The sequence below is a fragment of the Mustela nigripes genome, chromosome 4 (genome assembly GCF_022355385.1).
Source record: "Mustela nigripes isolate SB6536 chromosome 4, MUSNIG.SB6536, whole genome shotgun sequence".
NCBI lineage: Eukaryota > Metazoa > Chordata > Mammalia > Carnivora > Mustelidae > Mustela > Mustela nigripes.
In genome coordinates, this window is record NC_081560.1 from 159,336,630 (window position 1) to 159,351,532 (window position 14,903).

Here is a 14,903-nt window from a genome sequence, read left to right on the forward strand (position 1 = left end):
AGAAAGGACGAATACCCAACTTTTGTAGCAACACGGACGGGACTGGAAGAGATTATGCTGAGTGAAATCAGTCAAACAGAGAGAGTCAATTATATGGTTTCACTTATTTGTGGAGCATAACAAATAGCATGGAGGACATGGGGAGTTAGAGAGGAGAAGGGAGTTGGGGGAAATTGGAAGGGGAGGTGAACCATGAGAGACTATGGACTCTGACAAACAATCTGGGGCAGGGGTGGGAGGCTGGGGTACCAAGTGGTGGGTATTATAGAGGGCACGGATTGCATGGAGCACTGGGTGTGGTGCAAAAATAATGAATACTGTTATGCTGAAAATAAAAAAGAAATTAAAAAAAAGAAATACTGAGATTATTTCTGGGTATGGGATTACTGATTAATTTAATTTTCCTCTGTATGCTTCTCCACGTTTTCAATACTTTCACAGTGAGCTCTTTGGAAATCTGAGGGCAGAAGTTACTTTTTATTAATAAGAATTGTCAGGGTTTTTTTTTCTGCTCTGAGGTTTTTCAGTCCACTAAACTGTTTTAATCTGACTATGGCTTAATTTTCAATCTAGGCATATTGTTTTTTTCTTTTTTTTTTTATGTGCTAACTTAGAAATAATATGCTTCATTGACTTTGTGAACTTATCTTTTTTGTTGTAGTACTGAGGACAGCCCAGACACATTTGTTACAAGATTGATTTGTTAGTCTGAAAACCAATAACAGATAATGAGAAAGAATCACCAATTACCTAACCTTTCTTTTAAACCATTTACTTCCCTGTTGAAAAGCAATTTTCAACTCTGCCTGAGATTATTGTCTTTAAGCCAACTCTAAATCTTTTATAAAAAGAAATCAACATCTGTTCTCTCCTGTCTTATTTTATAATTGGAATTGTACCACTCAGTGTCCATTAAATATGCAGTTGATAAATCTAACGCTTAACTTAAAAAAATAAATGGACTGTCTACAAAATTAATTGATTCAAAGAAAACTGGATACAGTAGATATGATTTAAAAAGTTTTCTACTTTCTTCCCTACTTTTAATTTGAAGTAACTTTTCAAAAGCAATATTGTGATATTTATTGGAAAAAAATCTGAACAGCGCAGATGTTGAACCAGGTTGTGGCTGTGAGAAGATTTGAGTTTTTTCCTCTGGACGATTTTTCCAGATATAATTTTGATATATTTTTTTAAACACTGTCATATGTACAGTAGAGAAAAGTTAAACAAAACAAAAATCAATCTACAAACACTATTATTAGTTTGGTGTGTAAGGTGTAGATATGCCAACATACACCTACATTTGTAGGACACCTGGGTGGTTCAGTGGGTTGAGCCTCTGCCTTCGGCTCAGGTCATGATCTCAGGGTCCTGGGATTGAGTCCCACATCGGGCTCTTCACTCAGTGGGGAGCCTGCTTCCCTCTCTTTCTCTCTGCCTGCCTCTCTGCCCACTTGTGATCTTTCTCTGTGTGTCAAATAAATAAATAAAATCTTTAAAGAAATACATTTGTAAAATTATTTTTCCTCTAATAGGATCATATTTCGTTGTTTCCAACGTGGTGGTTTTTTTTACCTAAATTTATCATAAAAAAAAGTGTCAGTGTCAGCACATATAAATTTCCCTCATTTTGTCTGTATTTTTGCAAGAATTTCTGTCAGATAAAATCCTAGAAGTGGAATTTCTAGGACAAAGGGTGTACTGTGTAAGTTTTGGTTTCCCTTCCCAGAAAGCTTATGCCTGTTTCACCAGCACTCATAGAGAATGAGGATGAAAAGTAATGTTTCAGAAGCAGAAATACATAGCAGGTCTTCCGGATGGTTTACCTTGGTTCAAAAACAAACACAAACAAATGTTAAGTTACCATCAAAATATAACGCAAGTACTATGCTCTATTTTTTATTGAAGTCAGATTCCTGTAATGTGTAATCCTGCTGTTAAACAACAGAAATGGAACTGAGTAAATTGAAGATCTTAGTGGCTTTATTAAACGACTGATTTGTGCATCAGACAGCATCCCATCTAGCAAATAGAGTTGTACAAATGGACAGTTTTTATAGGGAGGTGGGTGAGGCAAGAGATTATTAGTAAAAGAAAAGAAGGATTGTTTCAAGCCAGATCATCTTCCCTTGGGGGAAAGGGCAGGGGGTCTTATTAGGTGGATTACCTCATCTTTGTGTGGGGTAGGAGTGTTATAGAGAGGGTCCACGTGACAGATGACCTCATGGGTGATGACCAGAAAATTCCAGATTGATTGGCTTAAATCCCACTCCTGGAGAGGACCACGCTGCAGTTAAACCCTGGTTTATTATCCTGAGGGGAAATGACTCCACCCAGGGCCTGTGGCTTTGCTTTTTATTTATTTATTTATTTTTTAAGAGACTCACCAGGAAATCAGAGACTCCATCTTCCCTGCAGAAGATCCCTCAAAATGCTGAGGGTAACAGAGGACTGACCTTTGGAGTCAAAGCTGAATCGTAGTTCCACCCCCTCTCAGTTGTGGAATGTCTTTAGACAAATTACTTAACTTCTCTGTCTTCTGTTTTACCACCTATAGGGTAGGGATAATAACCCTTGTCTTACAGTGTTCTTTGTAAGAATTAAATGAGTTTCTTGTTGCCAAGAGTTCTTAAATGGTGATTAGCAGGAGGTAGGTGGGGAGCTGTTCTTCAGCCGCTGGAAAAGGATTAGGGTATTAGCCAAGGGCATCCTGGATGATAAAGTTTTTAAAAAGTTTTGCAAAAATCCTTGATGAAATTGCTAACATTCTAGATAGTGTATGCTATGTAATATTACACCTCTTCCCACATCCTCCATTTCCCTCCCTGACCCTGCATTATACTGATTATCTGTCTCCTCTCATAGAATGTTGTATGTGAACAAAGATCTTTTCTTGTTCACTAAATCCCAACATCGGTGTGACCTGTAACAAAGTATCACACACAGTAGGCACTCAGCAAATGAATGAATGAAATTTGTACTGGAACCTTCCTTCAACCCAGGTTTATTGACAGCTAATAGGGCTGGCCCTTGGACACAGATCACACCCAAGGTAACTCAGGCTTGGCCTGGGACGATGCAGAGTCCTGGGCCAGGAGCCAGACTCTTCTGGTTCCCGCTCAGCTTTTGCCATTTCCAGGGCTGACCACTCATGACCTGGGTCCTTGGGCAAGTCCCATAGCAACTTCACTCAGACTTTGTAAAAAATAACATTAGCAATGCCTGGCTGTTGGGACATTCTCACATTATGCAAGAGATTATATGAGATTCCTTGATAAACTCTAGGTTTTCATGTGAGGCACAGCAAGAAAGACCAAATGCTTTTAGTTTTGATTGGACCAAAAAGCAAAAGGAGAAAGAAATGGAAAGTGGCAGGTTTTGCTGGGCTTGAGCCCAAACCTGAGGCGCTTCCATGGGCTTGGACCCAAACTAGCATTTCTGAATAAGCGCTAACTCTGAGGGAGGGGGTGGGTTTTGGGGGGAGGGAGTTCCCCAATAACACTGTACCCCAGGGCATTGGGTAAGCAGTTATTAAGGAAAAGCGCTTACCAAGTTTAGAGGCTTTTCCGGATATTTCTGGACTGCACAATATGCAGACAACCCCTGGAAATGGTAGCTTATAATAAAAATCAGGCGCTTTCTGATCACCAGACTGGAAGGCAGGAATGACAGGACTCTGGGGATGGCAGGGGACAAGGTGGGGGAGGGGATACTGCTCAAGGGAAGCTGTGGGCCAGATTTCCCTCCCTGGAGGCAGAGTGATTGCCTAGATCCAACCAGAGTCTGCAAAGTCTAGGGTGCTATATTTTTATGTAGATGTTTTGATCTTCCCACTACCCACATGGTGCCTTCATGGGTCACACTTATTTTGTGGTGCCTTCTGGAAAATAAAGCTTTATTCCTTATTTTCTACAGTGACACGCCATCTCTCCTAATATACGGAGCCATCGGGAATAACCTGCAGTTTTCTAAATAAGCCACAGTGTCTCTTACGCTCTGACTTTTACATAGAGTTCCAAGCAATAAGGCAGACTAAATTTCCTTGGACACTGACTAACCTCACAAACACCTTAAGCCCTGTTCCCCCATTGAGAATCACAGAGTGTGATATATAAGTTCTGAAGGAGCTGTAATTCCCACATAAATGATATGTAGACAAGGTTGAGGAGAGCAACTATTGTTTCATGAAACCATATGCTGAGTGATCAGGAACATCAGCTCTGAAGTCCAGTAGACCTTGATTCAAATCCCCGCTCCCAGGTTACTTCTTTGGTGACCTCACATCAGTCTCCCATCATACTACTATCTACCTCCTAAGTTAATCCATGGAAAATACTTAGTTCAGGAAACTAATGTTTGAGCAGAGAACCAGAACTTGTAAGCCCTGTGTCTCATGGTAAATATTTCCAGGTTGTGACTGTGTCGAAAGCTATAGCCCGATTCTGCTGTAAAATAGCTATTAACTGAAGAACATAGAGCTGAGAGAAAACCTTGACTGTGACAGAGGTGGATAATTTTATTCACTATACATTTTCTAAAAACTTTTTCATAAGAAAAGAACTGCAGCTTCTAGTGGGCTTTATGCATTTTCCCCACAACTAATGAGGAAGTGCCAGGGGTCATGGAGCTTTGAAGTCTCTCAGCCATCACAGAGTTACCCATCGTGCAGAAAGCACAGTGTGGTGGTGATGGAGGCTGGAGTTGGGGCCATGTGGCATAGAAAGGGGAAGGGGGAGATTTTATGGAGCACCCAGTAAGAACAAGAGGAAACAGGAAGTTTTTAACAGCTGCTTAAAGTTTGGAGCTTGCGGGGCACTTGGGTCGCTCGGTCGGTTAAGCATCTGCCTTTGGCTCAGGTCATGATCTCAGGGTCGTGGGATAGAGCCCCAATGTCAGGCTCTTGCCTGCTGTGCTCTCTCTCTCTCTCTCTGTCAAATAAATAAATAAAAGCTTTTTAAAAAGAAAAAAAAAGGGTAGAACTTGTGGGCAGAAAATTATCTCCCAAGATTTCTGGGCTATTTCTTTGTAGGGCACGAGTATTTCTGCTTTAAAGAGACATACACAAAGGTCTACATTATGTATCAAGGTTTCTAACATCAGATTTGTGTTTGTTTTGAGTTTGATGTCACTTATCCTGAAACACGTGGACTGTGGCATTTATTAGGGCTACAATGACCCTGCTTCTTTTTTCTTCTTTCATTCAGTTTTTTTAGGTCTCCTTTATTGCCGTTTCTCACCAGTCACTAGACTCTTTATTCATTGTAACAGCATGTGATTCCTATCTCAAGATAAATTGCAGTTTATAATATATTATCTTAGGTTATTTATGTCTTTTATTACATTATCTCTTCTCTTACATATTAGATAAGTGATTTTACAAGATTTAGGAGTTACTTTTATTTCCATCACAGAGTGTTGTACTTTGAAATCATGTTTCAGAGTTGGTTACTTCTGGGAAGACCTCCCCTCCCCTATAGAGCTAATTCCACTGTACATAAATTATCAGTATCCAGAAGCTGCAATCTGCCTGTTATCAGACCACATTCTGAGTCCATTTTTAAGAAATCTAGTACTCCCTAAACCATTCAAAAGTTGGAGAGTGAGACCATATACACCATGTAGATTTGAGCACTTGCTATATTTTAATTATTTTCAAATAAGATCTTAGCACTAACTATAATTTGTAATCCTTGCTGTCCACTGAAGTTGATTTTTGGTAGTTTGGTCCAAAAAAATGGGAACAAATGGTTGCAGTAAGTCATTGTACTCTTTACTCACCCATTCACCTTTTAGAATCAAAGAGAATAATTTGGATACTATAGTTTTTATACAGAAGACAAAACAGGGAGTTCTGACTGGAATATACTTAAAATAGGATCAGGCTTGCATCAGTGAAGAAAAGTATTATTCAAACTTTACAGTTTTCCTCTCATGATTTTTTGTTAGATTGTCACTGAAAGCATTCCTGCAAAAGGGGAACAACTCAATTGAACAGCAAACGTAACCAAGAATTTTTCTTGAGCTATGCTTCAGAGGCGATGGGTGGGCTGCATGGGTGAGGATGGGGTGAGGGAAGAACGTCAGAGCCCAGACCATCAATAGAGATGCCCTGTCAACAGGGTTGTCTAAGAACTAAGAATTCCCAGTTTCCTTCTTCTCTCCCACACTGTTACTGGCTTGTTAATTTGGGCAGAATGCGTAGTCCTAGTTTTTGGATCAGAAGGTATGGTCCATACTTACCAGAGGAGCATATTCTGTTGTGCACAAAAGATACACAGTGAAGGGAAGGCTAGAGAAGATTTAGAGTTTAAGAGGGAAGGGAAGTGTATGGGCTTGTTTTTAATGGTAAGGGAAACCAAACACGGGCAGGCAAAGAGTCTGCGGTGGGAAAGACTGATGACTGATGCTGGAGACAACCGCTGAGGCAATTTGAATAGATTTAGTCACAAAACTAGGTGGGCCTTGGGGAGGGGGAGACACACATTTTTCTCAGAAAAGGAGGAGAAAACGGAAAACCTAATGGAAGGAGTCCCTGACATTTGTCAGTTATCATCGTGTAGTAAAACGTGTGGTAAGCATCAAACACAGTAGCTACGTTTGTGGTGAGCACAGCATCTTGTTTAAACTTGGCGATCACTATGTTGTATGCCCCAAACAAACATAATGTTGTGTGTCAACTACACTCAAGTAAAAACAATTTTTTAAAAATGATCAAACGAATTAAAGGAAAATAAAGGTGGCTTTGGGAGTGTGAGAATAGAAAGGCTATAATGCAGAGGTAAAGAAGACAGTGAGTGATTTTGGGAAAACAAAACAAAACAAATTCATGTCAAGTCTGAAGCTGCCTTGAAGGTCCAGCTGAAGTTAGATAATCCAGATTAGCAAGGGTCCCATCACTAAGTAGCAACAATGTCAGGGTCATCACATAGCAGCCCAGAAGCCAAGGACAGATGGTTGAGTTTAGGGTTGAAGATTGGGAAGTACATGTGGCGGGAAGTCAAGGAGACTTGGGACAGCATCCTGGGTGTTGTGGGTGCCATGCTAAAATGCTGGCCATGCACGCAAACCAAGACCAAGGAACTGGAAGTCTGCCAAGGACAGAGAAGGTTTAATAGAAGGGGTGGAAGGGAAAAGGCAGTCAAACTCAAGGCTGAGGATTTCAGAGTTCAGTATTATAGCGATGGAGCACTTCGGAGTGACGATTCCAAGGTTGTCTGCAGCAGGGATTTAAAGAAGAGTCTAGGATGTGGAAGTCTAAATGTTGATGAAGACTTCCTCATGAACTGTGCCGTTGTCCAGTATCCAAGCCAGGTGACAGTCAGCAGTGAGGAATGCCATGCCATCAGAAGGGCTTTGTTCTGCCAAAGAGTCAGTGAGAATGCTTTAAGAAATCAGGAATGGAAGAAAGATTCTGGGGAAGTAGAATGTCCCCTATGGAGCTTAAGGGGGACTGGCCAGGGAGGGACTGCTGAGAAGGAAAAGGTGTGAACTGGATGAGAAGTGAGAACAGTTTGGCTCCTGGGGCAGCATTTCCTGAAGGGCTCCAAGTAGCCCTAGTCTCACAGAGTGGCCCAGTAGGTATGATATAAAGTGTGCTTTGGGGAGCAATGGATGAAGCGATGTAAATAGATTTCTTTACTGCAATAACCCTTAGAGCCTTTAACAATATACCTGTGCACCCCCTGTGTTTCCGGGAAGAGGATTTGTGACATGAATATGTGACATTTCCCCAACTTAGCCATAAAACTGATCATACTTTGGGAAATTCTGTTGTAGGGTTCATCAGAGATTTTCAAAGCTTTTTGAGCAGATGGACGGACGGATGGGTGGTTAAGTAGATGAATGAATGAATGAATGACTTGTAGGCAGAAGATTGAGAGATGGAGGAGTGGTCAAATAATGTGAATTTGTGCCCAGGGAATAATTTGGAGTCTATGAATACATTTGGTGCTTCTATCTAGTGCATTTGCCACACTCGCTTCCTCACCATCTTTTTACTGCCACTTGTGCGGCAGGGAATAAGATTTATTTATTTAATTTATTTAGATATAGCTCCTCACTGCCTATTCCTCCCTTACTTTATAGGTGGTTTTGTCCCTGCAAACCCCCAAATGTTCTCAGCAAGAATCAGTCTTTGAGGGTGGAATGTCGGCAGGTAGACCATGAAGGTTTGGACCTTATGTGCCATGGGTCCCCAAGGTCTCTTGTATGTTTACACACCATGTGCCTATGCAGCCACATATGCCTCCACCACCCTGCCTACCATCCTTCTTTCCTCTTTCACCTTGGTTGTGGTGCCCAAACTCACCCTCATTTCACCATATTCTACTGGTTAGCACTGGAGGATGAGGAATCAAATAGTACCTTTGACTTGTCTTCTACTCTGCAAAGTGTCATAGTGAACTGGTTGAAGAATGTTGTGTTAGATCAGTTCTCCTTCTGAAAATGGGGAACTGAGCCTTTACCCATGCCCTTCTCTTCCAGCAAGAAGACTGGATAGTTATCAGAAAGGTCTCCATTACAAGAAAGATAGTAGAGAGCTATTCACCAAGCAGAAACTTGGTTAGGAGACCTGTAAGATTTTGAAAGGCTCTCAAGTAAATATCTGTTGTAGGGGTATCAACCTTGGTGTCACCACAACTTGTGTTGCTTTATTTTAGAACGCCAGCCAGGCACCTCCATGGCCAATTCCAGTGCCCTCCCTTCAAGTTCAGCTGGGATCAGCAAGGAACTGATTGACCTCCAGCCCCTCATTCAGTTCCCAGAGGAAGTCGCCAGCATCCTGATGGAGCAGGAACAGAACATTTACCGAAGGGTCTTGCCAGTTGACTACCTTTGCTTCTTGACCCGGGACTTAGGCACTCCGGAATGCCAGACATCCCTGCCCTGCCTCAAAGCATCCATCTCAGCTTCGATTCTTACCTCCCAGAATGGAGAGCACAATGCCCTGGAAGATCTGGTGATGAGATTTAATGAGGTAAGAAGCCACTTGGAGATATACTTGTACTTGAAACTCTAATAAGTGATTTTTAAGCATATTTCTCCTCTTCGGATCATCTGTTATTGGTGTCTCACCTACCTCTTGGTCTTGCCCCTTCCGTGATGGCTGCCTTCTTTCCAAGCAATGAGATTGACAACACATTGTCGTCCTCCTGGTCACTTCACTTAACCTGCCCTAGGCCTAACTATTCCTATCCTCACCTCTGTCTTCATCAAGTCCATGGGCCTTCTCCCTTTGGACAGTGTTTGCCCTTTTGTCCTCTCCCTTGCCAAAATATTCTCCCTGGGCCCATTTTCTGGTATTCCCCCTCCCCTTATTCCTACAGGTGCTTTTAAGACCAAATGTCTCAATTTTGAGTTTTGACCACATGATCCCTGGCCATAGTATCTGCCAACCCACCTTCTCTTCCATTATCAGGGCTCCTCAGCAGAAACGTAAAAACCAATGCACCTGGGTCAGAAGCACAGGGAGGAGCGTGGGTTTGAGGGGCACTTCATCCCTCAACTCCTGTTCCCTGCACACCAACAAGATCCTCAACCCAGAACGTTTCTTCAAGACCTCTGAGATGTTACCAGAAGCCAGTGCTGGAGAGGACAACTGTGACCAGAGTCTGAGAATACTTGAGAGGAAGACACTGTAAGAGGCTTAGGGGCTGAGAGGAAAAGAGCCCTGGGTTGGCATCATATGCCCATGGAACAAGAACAAGGGACAGGAGGAAAGGCAGATCTCCATCCAGTATATCTCTGATGGATGGAGGGTCCATCAAACTTTGACACGTAAACCCTTTCCAACTGTGGCAGCTCACCTTGCAACCTCCACAGCCTGCATATCCTGACCCCAATGATGGTTGTAAATGCCAGGGACCTTGATAAGGCCCAGTGGATGGATCAGAAAGTTTTAGAAGCTGAGCCCAGCAGTTTTGTGCCTGAACATACTCCATCACCATTCCTCAAAGGAAAGTCCATTATCTGTAGGAATCGCTGATACCATCTGGTAGTGTCATGCTCATCATTTTACACATACCATCTATTTGCTTCTCACAACAACCCAGGGAGACAGATACTCTCATTAGGCTCATCTTACCAGTGGAGACACTGGAGCATGAGGAAATGAAGTCATTTGCCCAAAGTTTCATGGGTGGTAGGTAGCAATAGTATATTCAGACCTACGTGGTCAGACCCCAGAGCCGGGGCTACAAACCATTATCCCCCCACCTGTATCAGGCTCCCACTGAGGGATAGCACCTGGCCCCGCCCCAAACTGAGCAACACAGACTCCCGGGGAATCCGCTTGAGAGCCTGTAAACCACAATGCCCCTAAATTGCTTTTTCAACTAAATCTCCTGATGTTCTTGATTTTCCCTACTGATAAAAATAGGTGGAAAATGTAAGTTCCAGTACCTTCAGTGTTTTATTTGTGGATTTTACTCTCTGTTGTATAGTGCTTTAAATGTCCAGACCTACTCACTCTCGGGGCCTTAGGACCTTATCCTTGTCCATTGTGCTTGTGGTTGTTTTAAATTCTACCTGAAGTTCTGCTTTGCCTGAACTTTTAAAATCTAATTTTGAATTAATTTGGGAGAAAGAAAATTTCAGTTTCTTCCATTCACTCCCATAACCTCAGGAATCAAAGATGAATCAGTGATTTCGCTAATTCAGACTTAGTGATGATACAAAGGACAGCTGGGTTGAGGCATGCTTTGGACTATCTCTGAAAATAGTTTAGCTAAGCAACTTCAGAACATAAACAAGTTTTCTGGGAAAACACTTAAACTACTTAAGAGAACAGTCTGTTTTCAAGTATTCTCAAGCATCTATTTTCATACAAATTATGGATACTGATTAAAAATCAGTCTTACATAGTCATTACAGATCTGAAATGACCTCTAGTAGGCAACACTGGGCTAGCTAAATTGTAGTTGCTTTCTGTACCTTAATGTAGAAAGGCTGCATTGCACTAAAAGAGAATTCTTTTCTTTTTTAATTTTTTTAATATTAACACATAAAGTATTATTAGCCCCAGGGGTACAGGTCTGTGAATCAGCAGGTTTACACTTTACAGCACTCGCCATAGCACATACCTTCCCCAATGTCCATAACCCAGCCACCCTCTCCCTACCCCCCTCCCCCCGGCAACCCTCAATTTGTTTTGTGGAATTAAGAGTCTCTTATGGTTTGTCTCCTTCCCGATCCCATCTTGTTTCATTTATTCTTTTCCTATCCCCCCAACCCCCCACATTGCCTCTCAACTTCCTCATATCAGGGAGATCGTATGACAATTGTCTTTCTCTGATTGACTTATTTCGCTAGCATAATACCCTCTAGTTCCATCTACGTCGCCACAAATAGCAAGATTTCATTTCTTTTGATGGCTGCATAGCATTCCATTGTATATATATACCACCTCTTCTTTATCCATTCATCTGTTGATGGACATTAGGTTCTTTCCATAGTTTGGCTATTGTGGACATTGCTGCTATAAACATTCAGGTGCATGTGCCCTTTTGGATCACTGCATTTGTATCTTTAGGGTAAATACCCAGTAGTGCAATTGCTGGGTCGTAGGGTAGCTCTATTTTCAACTTTTTGAGGAACCTCCATGCTGTTTTCCAGAGTGGTTACACCAACTTGCATTCCCACCAACAGTGTAGGAGGGTTCCCCTTTCTAAAAGAGAATTCTTAAATTAAGATTTTCACCTACTTAGAAGGTTCTTGCCTTCAAAGTAGTGTGGATTTGACTTCTTTAAAGAAAAAGGAGGATAGGAGCCAGCATTTATTTATTAGGTACTCTGGACTGGACATTTTCATACTTTTAAATCCTATTTAATCCTCACGATAGTTGTGTAAGGCTGTTGCCATTGTCTCTGATTCACAGATTTAAAAAAAGTAAAGCTTAAGTAACAAAATAAATAATGATAGTATTGGATTATAGTTCATAGAATAAGTATTCTTGAGTCCATAGTGATCAAAATAAATGAATAAATTCATTAATGGGATGGGAGGGGAAGCTCTTAATTATAAAATAATCTAATTAATAAATGTAGAAGGATGAAAATAGGAAATCACCTGGAGGACCCCCCAGCAATAAATTGTTACAAGAAAGAATGCTAATATTATTGGGCAAAAATATGATGAGAAATAAGATATTGGCTTAGTCAAAAAGTATCTCTCCACAAGGGGTGCCTGGCTGGCTCATTTGGCAAAACATTTGCCTCTTGATCTCGGGGTCATGAGTTCAAGACCCACATTAGTTGTAGAGATTACTTAAGGAAATAACAAAATAAATAAAAAGAGTATCTCTCCATAAAATATTTATTAATCACAAAATAAAAAATAGAACAGTGGAAAAACCCAGTAGACACCACCGTAAGTGCTCAAGGTCATCATGACCAGTAAGACAAGTTACATTGATAGGTAACTCTTGCTGTGGTGCACTAGGAAGGGCATGACATCATCTCTTTGATGTTCTTGACACCAAAAGAAAAGTGAGGGGCATAACCTAAATTTATTCATGAGGAAAACGAAGCATCAGACAATCCCAGATCAAGGGACATTCTACTCTTCAAAAGTATCAAGGTCATGAAAGGTAAGGAAAGATTGAGGAATTGGCAAAGACTAGAGAACACAAAGAAACATGACAACTAAATGCAGTGGGGCATCCTCCTGATACAAGGTTAGAAAAAAAAGATATTAATGGGGAAACTGGTGAAATTCTAATAAGGCATATGGTTTAATCTGTATTCATGGGTCAGTGTTAATTTCCTCATCTTGATAATGGCACTGTGTTTATAAAAGATGCTAACATTAGCAGAAGCGGGATGCACTGTCTGCAGGAACTCTCCATCCTATTTTTGCAACTTTTCTGTGAATCTAAAATTACTTCAGGGACGCCTGGGTGGCTCAGTTGGTTAAGCAGCTGCCTTCGGCTAAGGTCATGATCCCAGTGTCCTGGGATCATGTCCCACATCGGGCTCCTTGCTTGGCGGGGAGCCTGCTTCTCCCTCTGTCTCTGCCTGCCTGTGTCGCTTTCTCGCTCTCCCTCTCTCTGACAAATAAATAAATAAAATCTTTAAAAAATAAAATAAAATTACTTCAAAATAAAAAAGTAAAAAAAAAAGCTAGTGAAGCTAAGAAAGGTTGAGTCACTTATTCAAGGTCACATAGTAGCTGAGTGAATGTCAGAATCCAAATGTCTGTCTTCACAGTCTACTCTCTTCTAACCCAACTGCCTTGCCTGTCCTCTCTGCTTATTAAATTGCCAAGGTCAAGTTTGTAGTAAACCAGAATTGCTGATTGAGAATTTAATGAGTTTTGAGACTTCTTTCACTTTTCCCCTCTCTTTCTACTTGCATTCTAAATCTCCTGTGCGTCTATTCTTTTTTAACTCCTCTTTCTTTTCTATTTTTATGGAATTTCCTATTAACAATCATTCATTCATTCACTTAAGACTTACTAACTGAACACGTCCTGTGCTATAACCTTTTCTTCTTTCACTGATATGTCAAACATAATATTCTTTTAAGTAAGAAATTAGCAGTATATGATAAAAAGATACGACATTATAAGATCATACTTAGATTCTGTTGAAATTAGATACAAAAAATAAATGCACTTTCCTCATGGGAGGAAGATATCTATTGTTTGGAAGGCTGGAGAATCTCAAAGACAAGATAGAGAACACTAGCTCCATGGCAGGAGTGCTAGTCTCTTAAGGGAGAGGTGAATGCATTTATTTATGCTTTCAATTATTCAGTGCACATATTTTCAGCACTTCTCAGAAGCAGGGCACCATGGTGGATAAGCACTGAGGAAAATGAGTAACAGTCTGCAGCTGCCAGTAGCTACCACTCTTAAACTGTAGTCAGGCACAGGCACAAATCACTACCAAAAAAGGCAGAAAGTGCCTGCAGTGTGAGTGGCACAACTGTGGGAGCTGAGGTGTCTAGGTGGGTGATCAGAGCTCTCTCTGCTCAGTTTTGGAAGTTGGGGCTGGGCCTTGAGGGATGGATGAGCTAGAGAGGGGACATCACAGTGAATGGAGGATATTCCAGACAAGAAGACAGCCGGCTGTTACAAACAAGACCCATTGTCTAGGGAGGAAGCTTGCTCCTGATTGTCAATAGAACATTATTCTGAGCTAGAAGTTTCCTAAATTCTAATAACTCTTTAACCAATGACCTAACTCTTTACCCAATGACTTAACTGGGGAAAGGGAAGAGAATCCCTGGTGCCTTTTGGGCAATGTTGCATAATATTTGTTCTTAGGAAAATATGGTTAAAATGCAATTCAAAGTGCAGTCATAAAATATCTGGGAAAAAAATGACTTACATTAAGGAAGGCCAAGAGATAAATCCTTGAGAATCAATGAAAATCAGTTTAGATTTTGGCTTGGAAACAGTGCTTCTCCCCTTTCCCCCTTCTCCTGCCCAACATCAAGACTGGTACACATCAGAGTAACTTCTTTAAGGCAGTCATCTCTTTATCCACACAGGTAAATGGATGATGCAGAGGGTCAGCCCTGAAGCCAGTGGTAGTGAGATGAGGTATTGGGGGGCATAGATAAGTTCAATCCTGCTTTGCCTGATTTGGGAGGCAAGTCTTTCTGAACCCCTTTGATCTGGACATCTCTCTATAGTCATACTCTTGATTTAAATCTCCAAGAAACCAGTGTTCTTTCTTCCTTTTCAGGTTGAGCAACCTCACTTTCTGGCCACCCACAAAGTCTCTTACTTTGACAGTCTCAAATCATCCTGGGGGTTCCCCCCCCATACTTTCTTCCCCCATCCAGCCTCTGCCTCTAGCCCAGATTCCTTTTGATCTTACTGTTTTTTTCACTTCTTTTAGAATAAATTCCAGAGCCATTTATCTTTTCTAGAGGAACTAGAGAGGCATGTTTTCG

General features: G+C 41.3%; 1 protein-coding gene across 3 annotated transcripts in view; it reads left to right on the top strand.

Annotated features, from left to right (window-relative positions):
* The window catches only part of PLCE1 (phospholipase C epsilon 1), a 324,484-nt gene that overhangs the window by 172,678 nt on the left and 136,903 nt on the right, over positions 1–14,903 (top strand). For all 3 annotated transcript variants that reach the window (XM_059398158.1, XM_059398159.1, XM_059398160.1), the window contains one exon: positions 8,664–8,980. In XM_059398158.1, the coding sequence (XP_059254141.1) occupies positions 8,664–8,980 (317 nt within the window). The remainder of the gene's footprint in view (positions 1–8,663; positions 8,981–14,903) is intronic.